The 14,657-nt window shown below is 39.9% G+C and overlaps 3 protein-coding genes across 4 annotated transcripts; 1 reads left to right on the top strand and 2 right to left on the bottom strand.

Annotated features, from left to right (window-relative positions):
* LOC113751203 lies at positions 1–3,906 on the bottom strand. Of its 2 annotated transcripts, XM_027295129.1 has the most exons (3): positions 2,632–3,906; positions 1,058–1,336; positions 1–538 (listed from the first exon to the last, which is right to left on the bottom strand). In XM_027295129.1, exons 1-3 carry the CDS (start codon positions 3,508–3,510, stop codon positions 515–517), a joined length of 1,182 nt encoding a protein of 393 aa, XP_027150930.1. In that variant the 5' UTR covers positions 3,511–3,906; the 3' UTR covers positions 1–514. The 2 variants fall into 2 exon arrangements, with proteins under 2 accessions (XP_027150930.1, XP_027150931.1); XM_027295130.1 differs by lacking the exons at positions 1–538; positions 1,058–1,336 and adding an exon at positions 2,305–2,422.
* Positions 3,907–8,195: 4,289 nt separating this feature from the next.
* On the top strand, positions 8,196–9,868 carry LOC113751202 (pectate lyase-like). The gene is made up of 2 exons (XM_027295128.1): positions 8,196–8,388; positions 8,593–9,868. Exons 1-2 carry the CDS (start codon positions 8,255–8,257, stop codon positions 9,698–9,700), a joined length of 1,242 nt encoding a protein of 413 aa, XP_027150929.1. The 5' UTR covers positions 8,196–8,254; the 3' UTR covers positions 9,701–9,868.
* Positions 9,869–13,141: 3,273 nt separating this feature from the next.
* Positions 13,142–13,744, bottom strand: LOC113754448 (classical arabinogalactan protein 11-like). The gene has a single exon (XM_027298860.1). The coding sequence runs from the start codon at positions 13,639–13,641 to the stop codon at positions 13,225–13,227; it is 417 nt and encodes a 138-aa protein (XP_027154661.1). The 5' UTR covers positions 13,642–13,744; the 3' UTR covers positions 13,142–13,224.
* Positions 13,745–14,657: the final 913 nt, after the last annotated feature.

Below are 14,657 nucleotides of genomic sequence, written 5' to 3'. Positions count from 1 at the left end.
GTTAGCCATTGGTCGGTCTCTGGGTAGCCTTTCAAAAGTTTGTACGTACGTACATACACTTGATGTTTACTTTACCCCACCTTTAGCTCGACTGAAAAGATATTTATTAGTAATTTCCCAATGGACTTTCTTTCCATTGCGGGATGGCCCTCAATAGATGGTTACATACATGACCAGGCATGAGCAGTTGAATTAGTCTTAGTAGAAGAAAAAGAAGATGCAATATCATACGCAACTTGAAAGCTGCTCTTAGAAAAGGATGTCTACAGCAATTCAGTCTACAGTAAATCTTCTTCTTGGCATTCACCGGAGGTGTTATCGTGCACAGGAAGAAGACAGTGCTTACTTTGATGATTTCTTCTTCTTTTTTCTTCTTTCTCAGTCGCAGTAATACCTACCTTTTATTAGGACTTTTTACGTTGTAAAAGCTGGAAATTATGCTCACCCCCGACCCAAAAAAAAAAAAAAAACAGAGAAGAAACCGATGATGTAGACTAGGAGAACAAACGTATCTTCAAGTCCTCTTCACAAATCGACCCTACAAAAGAATTGAATGACCAATAAGCAAGCAGGATAATTTTTTAGAGGCAGCACAAATAATAGAAAGATATCCTAGCTATGAGAACTGACAGCAGTGTAATATCCACATAACCAGTGATAGAATACCTTTTTTTTTGGGGGGATAGAATACAAGGTTACCAATCCCATCGGTGGACTACAACTCCTTAAATCATAGGTCTTGTAGTCATCGCTAATATGATGAATTGTCTCCGTCATTTCTTCTTATTAATAATACATTTCACTTTCTACAAATTAATTATAGGGGAACAATATTTTTCTAAAATCTAATACCTAAAACCAACCTTTTCCATTGGTTAATAAGCGACCATTCAAGAATTATCGAGAGACAAAAAAAAGAGAAGAAATTCTTTCAAAAACTGTATTCCTAAAATTGAAAATCATGGGACAAATTGTAATTAACCCAAGAATTAATGGAAGCTGATCATCACCTGCCTTCTATTTGAGATATGCAAGGAAGACTAATAGATAAAAATACCTTGAGACGAGGGCGTTTCTCAGCATTAAGCTTTCTGACTTGATATCTAATTTGCTTGGAGAAGAGCCTGTTCTGTCTTTTCTCCTTGTACCTCCGGACGCTCGCTTCTCTTTGGCCCACCTTCAACTCCTTCCCGCCCACCACCTCTACCTGCTCCTGTTGTTCCTCCGCCTTCACTCTGACTGACGCAAGGCCTTGCTCATTTGTCTTTTTCGTCATCATCATCTCCGGGACTCTCCATACACAGCCTCCACAACTTCCCTGTCCATCGCTGCTACCCTGCACCCACAACGAACCAACTCAGAAATGGCCCGAAACAGATAGCTTGCATCTTACTTTTAGAACTAACTCGTCAATTTTCTGTTTTCCTTTCAGCTTTTCTTCCATTTTATTACCGTCCAGTGAGTCATGACTTGAAGAAATACTAGTATAATTTCAAGATGACTCCTGAAGAGTACAAAACAACAAATGGTTAGCAGTGAGTGGATCAGCTCAGAAGACGGACATTCTTCCCACGAGTTTATGTTGTGTCTTGCAAGAAGTAACAAGGAGTCCTAGTAATCCGCATGAATCGGGTCATGCAATGCAATTTGCTGTTGAGCAACTCAAAGTTCAATTTATATGCTATTAGAATGGGCTGTTGCTGTGTTTCGGTGTTTTCTATTACTGATGTTCGACGGGCAGTTTTACCAACAATTCATCAAGAAAAAGGGGGGAAGTTACTTCCAATTATGTGGGAATGACTAATACAATCAATTATCATTACAAGAAGTAAAGATTAATGCACTGCCTTTGAATCAAATCCCGGAAAGACAATTTATATTTCATCTATTCTACTAAAATAACGGCGTAGAAATCAGGAGAATTATCAGGTTATGTTAAGACATAAAATGGGGCAGAATTGCGTGCATAGATTAAGGAGTGAAAACTAATGGTACGGAAGAGTCGCCCACGAATAGAAGTTTAGAAGGTCATCATTGACTCAAAAATAAAATAAAATAAAATTGCCAACAGACGGCGAAGGAGCCAGCAAAAAAAATCAGCCAGCACTAATCAAGGAGCCCCACAGACGACCCTACCCACCCTGAAAAGCGAAAAAGTGCAACAAATGCAAGTAGTCCGGGGGGTTGGGGACGGGGCCCAAGCAGTCGGTGATGCAATTAAATGGCGATTGGCGAGTTGGCTACCCATCCGCCTTAATGTTCAACCGTCAGATGCAGCAAAACAACCCCCAATGCCACTGCCACCGCCACCGCCGCCGCCCACACCAGTCCACTGTTGGCAGTCCGAACTCATTCAGCAGGAACAGTTAACAGTGGCACCGCTTTCTCGCGTAATGAATGCCATGTCTAAATGGCACATCGACTGACCAATTGAATTAGTACTATCAGAAGAGTGGTTAGGTAATTATTAATTATATTATTGATAAACCACTCTGGCGTACTAGCAGTTTTCTTCAGCTCTCCAAAGTTCAGGGAGAACATCCTATTACTACTAAATTGGTCAGTAATTTGAAAGGAAATAAAGAAAGAAAAAAAAAAGGGCAAGGAGGATAGGGTAGAATAAGATCTTACATTGGAAAGTTGAGGAGGGAGGAAACGATCATGATCATGGATATCAGGGACCGTTTGCGGGGAATCCTGTGCTGCATGTACGTAAAGCGGAGCTTTATCGGACCATGCATTCAAGATCTCTTGATAATTCAGCTTCAACGACAAGCCTCGATTTCTCCAACACCCCAGATCAGCGCCGGCTATGGCGGCAGAGCAGCTACTCACTTCCTGATCATCTCGCCGCTCAACTACCTCCGAGTATCGGACCCACCTCTCTTCACTCGGCTCCCTCTCTTTATTCCTCCTCATAGCCGTCCGTACCAGGGCCACCTCCTCACTATCTTGTCTCCCTCCGTAGGCGTACGTTAGCGAGGCCGACGACGGCGACAGCGTAGCATTTGTAGTTGTAGTACAAGTGCTGCTGCGGTTCTTACTATCCTCTCCGGACGATGAAGGCGTAGCAGCGGCTCCAAGGAGGCCGGTGAGGGTGGTCGCTCCCCCGTCTGCGGCGGAGAACCAGCAGGCCACGTTCTCGTCGTGGGCATCCTTGTCTTCCACTAAATTCTCAGGGTGAAGCGGGAACAAGTTGAGCTGCGGGTGACCGCCGGCGGGCGTGTCGCTAGATTGATCTTGGGCTTTCTCATCACAGGAAAACTGAAGGCGGAGGCTAAGATACTTGGGCTTTCTAATTCTTCCTCCGGGTTTTCTACGAGATTTCCTGGTTATTTTCTTGATTATGGAAGATGATGAAGCGGTCTTAGTTCTAGCAGTGGTAGTAGTAGTAGTACGAGTTCTGCCTCCGGTTCCACCACCACCACCACCACCGCCACAAGGGGTGTCTTGGTTACGCATCCTCGTACTGCTGGCTCTCACCTTCTCCTTTCTCGAGTTTAAAACCATTTCGATCGATCTGTACTCTCTATTAGTGTTATTTTAGTGTTCTGAACTTGGGCTGAGTCCAACGCTCGAGTTACGGCAACACAGACGATCACGTATTAATATATTTAGATTAGAAGAAGGGGCCGGAAAAAAAAAAAAGGGTTGAGAAAAAGTGCAACGTTTGCGGGGAAGACTAGAGTCGACCTTTTGTTTTTTTGCCTGGATGGAAGAGGCCCAGAGACTCAGCAACACAGACAGAGGCTGAGGAGGGGAGACAATCTATCAGTTCATGACAGAGACCGTGAGGGGGTTGCTTTGCTGTTGACACGTGGACCAACATGATTGGATCTGGAATGGTGATTGTGGCGTTATCTGGATTTCGTTTTGGTCGATCACGGAATGGGTGGAGCGTGGTGGAGTGCCAAACCAAAATGGCTGCTCTGGCCATATGGCGTTTAAAAGAAAAAAGAAAAGAAAAAATCATACTTAGTATACTAAAGGAGTATTGTTTGTTGTTTAAATGATTAAATATACTCATGCGATTCACGTGACAATTCACAACCGCTGTTTACGTTGTCATCTTGGATCTTTCGATTAAATACAAGCAAGTCAGGGGAAATGAAATGATCTCCTTTTCCGGGTTCGATTGTAATCCTTTTTATTTCAGTTTTATCATTTTTTCCCTTGCGGCAAATAACACACACACAAACTAATAAATACACACACACAAGCAATTAACGAAAGAACGATCCAGAAAGCAATTTAAGGAGGACCCACAAACCAACATCATTCAGTCAACTGGTGACAGGAGGTGCGACTAGGACTGCAAACGAGTCGAGTTTTGCCCTAATCGAGTCGAGTCTCGATATAATTTCATTGAACTCGAACTCGAGCTCGAGTTTGACGAACTGACAATTTCGAGCTCGAAAAAAATAAAAAATAATTATTTTATTTTAAAAAATAAATAAAATAATATTTTTTCTTAATAAATAATAAAATATTAAGGATATATATGTAATTTTACTATAAAAATTTAAAAAAATAATATATATATATTTAAAATAAAAAAATAAAAAAAATGTATATACTTAAAATAAAATAAAAAATATATATATATATATATACTCGAGCTCGCGAGCCGACTCGCTAGTTAACGAGCTTAATATTTTGAGCTCGATTTCGACTTGAGCCAGCTCGAACTCGACTCAAGTTTGATATTGATCGAGCTTGAGTCGAACTTGACTCGACTCGCGAGCGGCTCGATTCGTTTGCAACTCTAGGTGCGGCTAAAAATCTTAAATTCAGAGTAAAGATCCCACGATATTTCAGTATTATCATGCCAAGTTGAATTTGAGGCTCAGTGAAAGGGCAAAATAAGAAATCGGGCGTCGAAATTATGCAAAGATGACTTTTGTCCTAATAAGTTTTATGACATTCATGATAATATAAGACGATAGGTCATTTAAAAGATTGACGAATCATTTTATATACTCATGATAAAAGAAGTCAAAGTAGGTCTCAACTTGGCAATCATTATGAAACTTGACGGTCATTATGAGACTTTGACCTTGGTGATTATATAGAAAGTTGTGCAATGGTATACAAAAAATAGGAGGGATTGTTAAATGAAAAAGAGTAACCTCTTATCTTATTCTAAAACAGCCATCTTTGAAACTCTTTTAACTTATAAGCATAGGGGGCTTATTCGTCGGTAGGAGATAGCTCCCCGGATTTTCACTGGTTTCCATCTCTAGTAAATCAAAAGAGGTTCAAATACACAAACAAGCAGGTGTAAAATTTTGCTTTTCCGCTCAACAATGGTAAGCTCCATTTGTTCGAAAAAAGTGAAGACGGTAGAGGTTAGGACGGTGAATATATTAGAAGATATATATATATTGTAAAGGTTTTATGGCAGGTAGGGTTCATCAATCTCTCCACTTCCCTCAAGTCTTTCTGATATTATGTGATTTAGACATCCAAAATTCAAATGGTAGAATCATCACTACCATGAACCATTTCCTATATTTCTTCTTACTATGATATGATGACTATTGGGACGCATTCCCCTGTCAAATTTTTAACCCAAACTCTTGCGGCATTCGGTAAAATCCTTCTTGCTATTTCACCCAGCAACGAGTGTGATTTCTCCTCTGTTGACCAAACTGCTAGTGAATGTGGAAACATCCCTCTTAAGAATGAAAAGACATTTTCCCCAACGATTTGCTTCCATGCGTCATAACTAAGCGGGAATGTGTGTAATTCTAATATGACAAACTCTTGCCATGTTACTCAATAATAGTTTAAACTTCTAAAATCATTTCTTTTTACACATTTAACGATGGATTGATATTTACGGGTATCCTAAAGGCTTAAGTTTTGTTGCAATTACCATAGCGCTATTTCGCGATTTAGTACGTAGTATTTTTCATTTTGTACTAAAAAAAAAAAAAAAAGAGTGCCGTTTTGGGATCTTGTAACATTTTCGGATGCGTTGCTCTCTTTCTGGTTGATAACATTGGGCTCCACCCTTCTTGAAGTACTGGGTTAGGGGAGCCCAAACTTCATTAACCTCCTCATCCTAAAGCCTCCCATAGCCACTGTTTGGATCATGCGATTATTGATGACTTCTCAATTTGGGCCATACAATGGATGAATTTTGATTGTGTATAAACCAGCATTGGAACTTTTGAACCCTTTTTTTTTTGTTTTGGTTTGGTTTAACAAAAGGGGTCTAAACCTCATGACGTAGGCAAAGAATTTGATTTAATGTTCCTACCACCTAAAATGAGCTACGATTGGACCACATGAGGAGGCCGCTAGTAATGCAAGCTTACTTGAAAATGTGAAATGATCTCCTTAAATAGATTTAAATCAAATTCCATACAGAAAACTGGAAAACAAAAATCACTAATGCATCATTTTGACAAGTATCTAACGAATAAAATACTTGATTTGGTTCTCCCTCCTCCTCCGGTTGGTCATCATAGACCCTTGAGTCCAGCATATCGACTCTCTAGAAGTAATTAATATTACTCTCAAGAAGGAAAAGGAAAATAAATTGGAACGTAGCAAATTACTATGGATTTTCTAGAGGAGCATTTGCTAACACACATTATAATATTTATTTAACCTACCACATATACACACATACTAATAATTATATTATTATCCTCTCTTGCATTTATATGCTTTTCCTATTTAATCTTGCATGCCCTTTCTGTATTTATTTATTTATTTTCTAATTAATCATATAATTTCAAAAATATAACACTTGTAATATATCTTAACGAGCCAATGTCACGTGCCATGTGTAGTGGGTCAAATTCTCAAGTCAATGTCACATGGTTCTTTGTATAGTATATGACAGACGCATGGTATTTGGTTAGTAAATGATACCTCTAATTTTTTTTTTTACTAAGGGGTATTCTAGCATTTCGATCAGACTAATTCCTTAAGAATGTGTAAAATCTTGCCCCAAGGATACACAGTGAGACAGTATACGGGAGTTAATGATCACGGGACCTGTTGATAACTATCAGATTACTGAACCAGTCGGACTAGCCGCGGGGAACCGATATCCCTAATTGAAGTATCATATATTGTGTTAATATAGTCAAATAATTAGTTCTATTAATAATTGTATTACTGATTCCGATCAAGTCATTTCATGCCTATAAAAATAGGCCTGTTGGACTTAAATGTTTAAATACTACTGTTTGTACAAACACTTATTATTGTTAAAAAATAATAATAATAAGTTCTAAGGCTAAGAATTTCTTACCAAAATACTATATATGATTTACAACATTCCCTCCAGAAATGGCGGATGTAAGGCGGCCGAGTGGGGTCGCGCCCACAAGGTACAATAGTATTTCCATCTTCTTCTCTTGAAAGAAAAAATAATGAAGAATTTTAAGTTACTTCATATTAGTACAATAATATAGTAGTAGTAGTAGTGGATCCTATGCTTCTTTACTCAGCTTTAATTGAAGTCGAAAGTCTTTCCGGCCAAAAGTCTATTTCCAATATGCACCATATTTATTGTCCCATTCCAAATTCGGAATTCGTGTAGTGCCTAATGAATTGTAAGGCTTTCCTTTCTTTGTAAAATGAAGTTTCCCTCCTTCATCGATACATAGAGCATGACAGGCCAGCAGTGGGATAAACAATAATAATATGTTTCTGCACCCTAATCCGGAAAGCTCAGATCCAACTAATACCAAAAATTCCCACCCAAAATCGCAAAACAAATTCAGAGCGAATCGATGGAAAAGATGATGTACTATATCCCACCCAAGAGGAGTGGGAGTAGCTCCCGCATGAAAACCCAAAAAAAAAAAAAACTCGTGCGGCGAAACTCATCACATGCAGATGGTAATTTGTCGTGGCAAAGCCATCCAGTTTCAGCAAACAGGAAAGAAAAAAAGTAGAAGGTGGTGACCATATCCCAAAAGAGCGGGCAGTGGGCAGTGGGCCTCCGTTGAAAGAGCAAAAATGATTAACGACTTAAACCCCCCCCCCCCGGCCGGTGGGAATCCAAGTAAATGGATTCGGATTTTGGATAGTAAATGAGCCCCACTTTCAGTTTTCAAATGTATAATCACGCCTTTTATCCCGGCTTTGCTCCTTTATAATCCCCCATTGGATCGCATCATCTTGCACTGGACCAGACCAGCTAGCTCTCCCAACATTTGTAGTAGTAGTAGTAGCACTAGGTACTGCTTTTGTACTGCTTTTGTACTTGAGCAGCCCAAGTAGAGAGAAAATGTTGGCTCATCCAGCATTTCAATTTGTCCTTTTCATCACCCTGGTTCTGACTCCGGTCTTAGTAATTTCCTCCTCCGCCTCCTCTGCTGCTTCAGTCAAAGACCCTGATCTTGTCGTGCAAGATGTTCAGAGGTAGTGTAACAAAACAATGCATGCTAGCCAGAATTCCTTCTATTTACGTTTTTTTGTCTATTGATTCAATCCTTATATAGTACTGCTAGCATGTTATGACGCACGACTTTTTATGTCTGGTATAGATTTTTTTTGGTGTGTGTGTGTTAGCCGGTTAATTTTCGTGCTGGCTAATGAATCTCAAATTTACCGGCTTTCCACCAGGAGCATGAATGCATCGAGGAGGAACCTGGGGTACCTGTCTTGCGGGACTGGGAACCCCATCGATGATTGCTGGCGGTGCGACCCCGACTGGGAGAACAACCGCCAGCGTTTAGCCGACTGCGGCATTGGGTTTGGAAAGGACGCCATGGGTGGAAGGAACGGGCGAATCTACGTGGTAACCGACGCTGGGGACGACGATGCGGTCAACCCAAAGCCAGGCACCCTAAGGCATGCGGTTATACAAGACGAACCTCTGTGGATCATCTTCAAAAGAGACATGGTAATCCAGCTCAGGCAAGAGCTGGTGATGAACTCCCACAAAACCATCGACGGAAGGGGCGCAAGCGTTCACATCTCCGGCGGACCGTGCATTACCATCCACTACGCAACTAACATCATCATCCACGGCATTCACATCCACGACTGTAAGCAGGGAGGGAATGGGAACATCAGGGACTCCCCTGAACACTCGGGATATTGGACGGTTTCTGACGGTGATGGAATTTCCATTTTTGGTGGGCAGCACGTCTGGGTCGATCATTGTTCCTTGTCCAACTGCCATGACGGCCTCATCGATGCCATCCACGGATCCACGGCCATCACCATATCCAACAACTACTTCACTAATCACGACAAAGTCATGCTCCTGGGACACAGCGACTATTACACGCAAGACAAAAACATGCAGGTCACCATTGCTTTCAACCATTTCGGCGAAGGGCTGGTGCAGCGGATGCCAAGGTGCAGACACGGCTACTTTCACGTGGTGAATAATGACTACACCCACTGGGAAATGTACGCCGTCGGCGGGAGCGCAGCCCCTACCATCAACAGCCAGGGGAATAGATTTCTTGCGCCCAACGAAAACTTCAGGAAAGAGGTGACCAAGCACGAGGATGCACCGGAAAGTGAATGGCAACATTGGAACTGGAGGTCGGAGGGAGACTTGATGCTGAATGGGGCCTACTTCCGGGAGTCAGGGGCGGCAGGTGCATCATCCACTAACTACGCCAGGGCTTCCAGTTTAAGCGCCAGACCATCTTCCCTTGTGGGTTCAATCACCGTTGCCGCAGGTGCGCTTACCTGCCGCGGGGGCTCCCGTTGCTGAGATTTCATTTTGTTTCTTTTCTCTTTTTTTTTTCTTCCCTCTACTAGAGAGTAGCAATGGAGTCCCGACGTGACCACTTGCCGCGGGGGCTCCTCTGTACTATGTTAGGTGAAAGCAAAAAGTACTACTACTTAGCGCTTACTACCTTAGTAGTAAAACGAAAATGGAACGCGCATCGATTAATTATGTGGAATGCCTGGTGATCAGACTTTGCTTTTCTCCGGCTTTACTTTCGGTGCTTGATTGACTAGTCCTGCAACAATGCGCTCAAACACCCAACGTATATTCCTTGACTTACGTAATGATGGATGGGGTTTCTCCCCCCGTAAATATACGTCTCTCTCTTCCACGATTTCTGCTTCATTCCCGCATTTTTTTTTTCCCGGTTGCCTGTGGGGGTGGTGGCAACCGTTGTCACAATATTCTCACCAATGGATGGAGGAGCAAAATCAACAAATAATTTTTTTAATCCGCTCGACCAGAGGTTCCCCTGTAAACTCGAAAAAATATTCTACCATTTATTTATTTTTTTTACAACGCATTGATAAAAATAACTAGATGGGCTGATCAATGTACATGTCGTATCTCCTGAGTCCTTAACTCTCCAGTAACAGCGAAGGTAAACCAACTCCCCCCCCCCCCCCCACCACAACAAAACACACAAAATCAAAATGGAGATATGACTATGGCAATCTTTGAATTTTCACCCCGAGGTCAAATGTTTTTCTCCATGCTGCATACTTTCGAATTTCTCTTTTTTTTTTTTTCAATAAGAAGAATACTTCAAATTTTTAATTCCATTGTTTATGTATACTCATGCTAGAAATTAACCTTGTCTTTGTGTTGACGACTTCCTAAAAATATACTGTAGTAAGAAATGAGTAACAAACTCCTTGGAAAGATCTGTCAATCAAGCATTTACTTATATTTCTCCAAAAACAAAAGAAAAAGAAATTCATATCAGATTTAGTTACAGGTTACGGGGTTAGTTAGATGGGAACAGAAACTTCAGATACCAGAAAACGAACTTAGTGGACTTTAATTAACTACATACTAAATCCTAGAACATGAGGATCATTCTTTAAGTTCCAGATTTAACAATAATTGGAACTGTTACAGGCAATATTCATATTTCTCGAGTACCTCTAGTACACTTTCTCATTTTATGTTTTCTGACACTATGAAAACGAATATGACACAAAATAATAATAATAATATGAAGAAAATCTTCTAACTTATGCCTGAACCTCAAGTACAATTCTTCGGCTTCCTTTTTTCTCGTACACATTCATATTAGAGGCAGCTAAGTCAAACTCAATCATTCCTGTTCCATTAATTTGCTATATATAATATGGTCAACAAAGTCACCTAAAAGAAGGGGGTTTTTTTTCTGGCCCCGCGCCAGGGGGGGGCGAGAGAACAATAAGATCAGAGTAATTAACTCTCAATCCGTCAATCATGGGAAGTGAAGTGCCCAACAATTTGACTAGCATAATGTCCGGATGTTGGACGCTAATTTTATTGGCTTTCTTTTGGGTTCAATGTTCGAATTATTATCAGAATTCAGATTTAATGATGCCCAAGGAATTCAGCGAAATATGCATCAATGACCATTCAAGTGAGTTTGTTTAAATTAATGTTTACTTATCGACGGCTTAATAGAGGGTGCAACAATTTCGATTTTCCTTTTCTATTTAAAAAAAAAAACAACGGTTAATGAATGAAATATATAGCATTCTTGTTCTTATTCTTCAGGTAGTTAAAGCTTACACTGAGCGAGCAGAAGTACCGGAAAAGAGAAGAGCAAAGATTTAGGGAAAACATGGAAACTTAACCATTAAAGGAAAAGCAAAAAAAAAGGAAGTCCTCTGAAGGGAAAGGTCCGGAGTCCGTTGACAACTAGTAACGGGACTGGACTCAAATTAATGTTGTTCTGGTAATGATATAGTAGTATGACTATAAAGCTATAGGGAAAAAAATCTTGATGGCCCTTCAATTAATTAACAGTGGAGTGTAATTTTTAGTCCTCCAACAAGTAAAAATAAATTTTTGATCCTCAATTTGTCAAAAGTGTTAAATATTAGGCCTTCTGTCAATTTAAGCGGTTAAGTATGAGGGGGAACAACATCACATGCGCTCCATGAGGTATTAGCAGGGGCATTCTTGTCCACCCACGAGAATTCATTGAGTAAAAGGCAGGCAAAAAAACCGAATTGAAGGAACATTTTACAACCCTTTTCTTTACTCCCACATCATCTTCAATAACAATCAAGAAGGCTTCGTTTTACTCTGCTGCTGCTACTGCTGCTGTAAGCCGCAAGACTTCATCGGCACAGGACCCCCCTCAAACTCTCTCTGTCTCTCTCTCTTAAATACAAAAGGAAGGAAAAAAGGAAAGCCAATATATGAAAGGAAATTCGGCTACTGTAACGTACAAGAAAGATTTCATCCCCCTGCTAACCCCTCCTCTTTCTCTCCCAAATACTAAAGGAAGGAAAAGGGGAAAACCAAAATACAAAAGGAAGGAATTTAATTAGAAAAGATAGTCATGTCTGTCTCGAGATAGTTAAAGCCTATGGGTCTTGAAGTTAGTTAGTGAGATTTTTTTTATTTGAAAACCAAAGAATTGGTGTTATCATATTTTCCCAAAACTCCATATGTATCTGCAATCCTCCGTGGCAAAAACTTTCTTGGAAATGCTTTTCTCCGTAAATTAAATTATACGACTATTTATAATTTAAAAATAGCAGGAACTGGAACTGAGGTGAGCCTAGCACTTTGGAGGAGGGATTCAAAAAGGTATGTTGCATCTTTGCATTGGATTGCTGTATCTTTGTATTTAATCCGTTCTTCCCTTCTTTTTCTGTGTGTGTGTGTGTGTGTGCTTTTTTTTTTTCTGATTTGTGTCATTTTCTAACAATTCTTATTTTATACTCGACATTATTGACTGTTTCTTTTTTATTTTTTTAGCTAATTTTAGGCGAATTTGAGTTGTTTACTACTTTATTGGCTACTTTATTACCTGATTCTAGCTTTGCTACATGCATGGGTGGAGCTGCAGCCATCATGGAGGAAAAGATAGAGGTCAACGTGGTCATTGAGGACGTGTTTAACAATGCTAGAATGCCCCTAATAATTCTTGTGAGCAGACAAGAATACCCTTGCTAATTGCGATGTTGTTCCTTAACCACTGGAATTGACGGACGGCACAACATTTGGCATTTTTGATAGATTAGAGGTCAAAATTTTACTTTTAATTATCAAAGGGCCAAAAGTTTATTCGACTAATGAGGTCAAAAATTTACTTTTAATTATAGAAGGATCAAAAGTTTATCCGACTAATAGTTGAAGGGCTATTGAGACTTTTTTCCCTCAACTATAAAGCAGAGGACACGCCACAATTCACGATCATGTTGCACTATCTAAAAAAAAACAAACGGTTGCATGAATTTGGAAAAATTAAACATCGGCAACCGCTAATCAAGCAACAAACTGCTTCATTTCTTGGAAAATCTTTTTCTTGCTTAAAAGTAGAAGAATCCAGCCACAGCGGCGGCACCAAGAGCGGCAGAGGCCTTCAAGGTGGCGGCTCCATTGCCCTTGGGTGTCTCAGCGGGTGTCTCAGCGGGCGACTGGGTTGGGGTGGCAGAGGTTGGTGATGGGGCATCGCTGGGTGGGGCAGGTGGCGATGACGCCTCAGGGGTGCTGGCCTCGGGTGCGGCAGATGGGGAGGTGGATGGGGCGTTGGAGCTGGGGGCCGGGGATGATGCCTTGGGAGTGGCTGCTGAGGGGGCCTTTGATGGTGCATGTTTGGCTGCGGATGAAGGGGCCGGGGATTTTGAGGGAGAGTGCGACGGGGCACTGCTAGGTGATGATTGGGCGGAGGCCAACCCAACAACGGCCACGAAGACGAGGGCAAGGACAACCAACTGGCGAGCCATTTTTTTTTTTTTTGTTTTTTTGGTAGTTGGTACCCTTGTTTATTTGTTTATAGCAGAAATTTTCAAATGATTCTTGCAAATTGCAGTACTTCTCTAGATTACTTAGAGAAACACTGCAGGGATGAAAGAATGAGGATGAAGGAGACTGATTGTGGATGCTTTTTATAGGTAAAACTAGCTGCGAATAAGGTGGCGGGAATGAATGGCGGACGGTAATGTTTGGACATTAATTGTTGTTTCTGAGGTTTCAAACTGAAAAGCCTGAAATAACGATGGTTGTGGTAACGAAATTTGTTTTGACCTGATATAAGTAAAAACACTTTTAGCAACTATTTAATTACCTATTGGACTAGTTACCTAAATAAGATAACACCTAAAAATTTGGTTAGTAAGTTTCACATAAAAAAATAGTAAGTTAAATTGATAAATTAGCAACTTTTATGTCTTAAAAAGTAAATTAGAATAGATACGGAACTTACTCTTTTTTGAAATAAATTATTACTCTATATCCGAAACTTATTTTTTGGAGAGTAAGTTTAGTTCAAGTAATAGTAAGTTTTTATAGATTAATAGTAAGTAAATCTTGTTGATAGAATAGTAAATTTGGTTAATGGTCAAAACATACTAGTTTGTGGTATAAAGTTACTATTTTACTTTAAAAAAACTTATATGAAACAAGTATTAGGAAGTTTATTTGAAATAATGCTAAGATTTTTTTTATTAATGATTGAAACTTGGTATTCTAGCTAATAATTACTCGTAATATAAATGTATGATACACAATTGTACATATCATTTATAAATGTTATATGTTTTAAGCATTTTGAATATAATCTGAAAACTATTTTTTTGCACATGACCTTATAAAATATATAAAAATAATTTGTCATATTATAAATTCCGAATTATTTTTGAATTTGCGAAAGGTTAGAAAGTTTGGATGACAATAAGAACAAATTTTTCGAGTTATATATAGAATTGCACTTATTTATACATCACAATTTCCATATATTAAT

Source organism: Coffea eugenioides, chromosome 11, assembly GCF_003713205.1.
Source record: "Coffea eugenioides isolate CCC68of chromosome 11, Ceug_1.0, whole genome shotgun sequence".
Classification (NCBI taxonomy): Eukaryota; Viridiplantae; Streptophyta; class Magnoliopsida; order Gentianales; family Rubiaceae; genus Coffea; species Coffea eugenioides.
Note: the sequence above shows the minus strand (reverse complement) of the source record. Positions and strands in the feature narration are given on the sequence as shown.

Bases quoted from the DNA above. Each gene is read 5' to 3' on its own strand.
- LOC113754448 (XM_027298860.1), bottom strand. From the start codon at position 13,641: ATGGCTCGCCAGTTGGTTGTCCTTGCCCTCGTCTTCGTGGCCGTTGTT.
- LOC113751202 (XM_027295128.1), top strand. From the start codon at position 8,255: ATGTTGGCTCATCCAGCATTTCAATTTGTCCTTTTCATCACCCTGGTT. The intron at 8,389-8,592 runs GTAGTGTAACAA...GCTTTCCACCAG, and splicing joins GTCGTGCAAGATGTTCAGAG to GAGCATGAATGCATCGAGGA.
- LOC113751203 (XM_027295129.1), bottom strand. From the start codon at position 3,510: ATGGTTTTAAACTCGAGAAAGGAGAAGGTGAGAGCCAGCAGTACGAGG. The intron at 1,337-2,631 runs GTAAGATCTTAT...TTGTGGGTGCAG, and splicing joins TCCCTCCTCAACTTTCCAAT to GGTAGCAGCGATGGACAGGG. The intron at 539-1,057 runs GTATTTTTATCT...ATTCTTTTGTAG, and splicing joins AGAAACGCCCTCGTCTCAAG to GGTCGATTTGTGAAGAGGAC.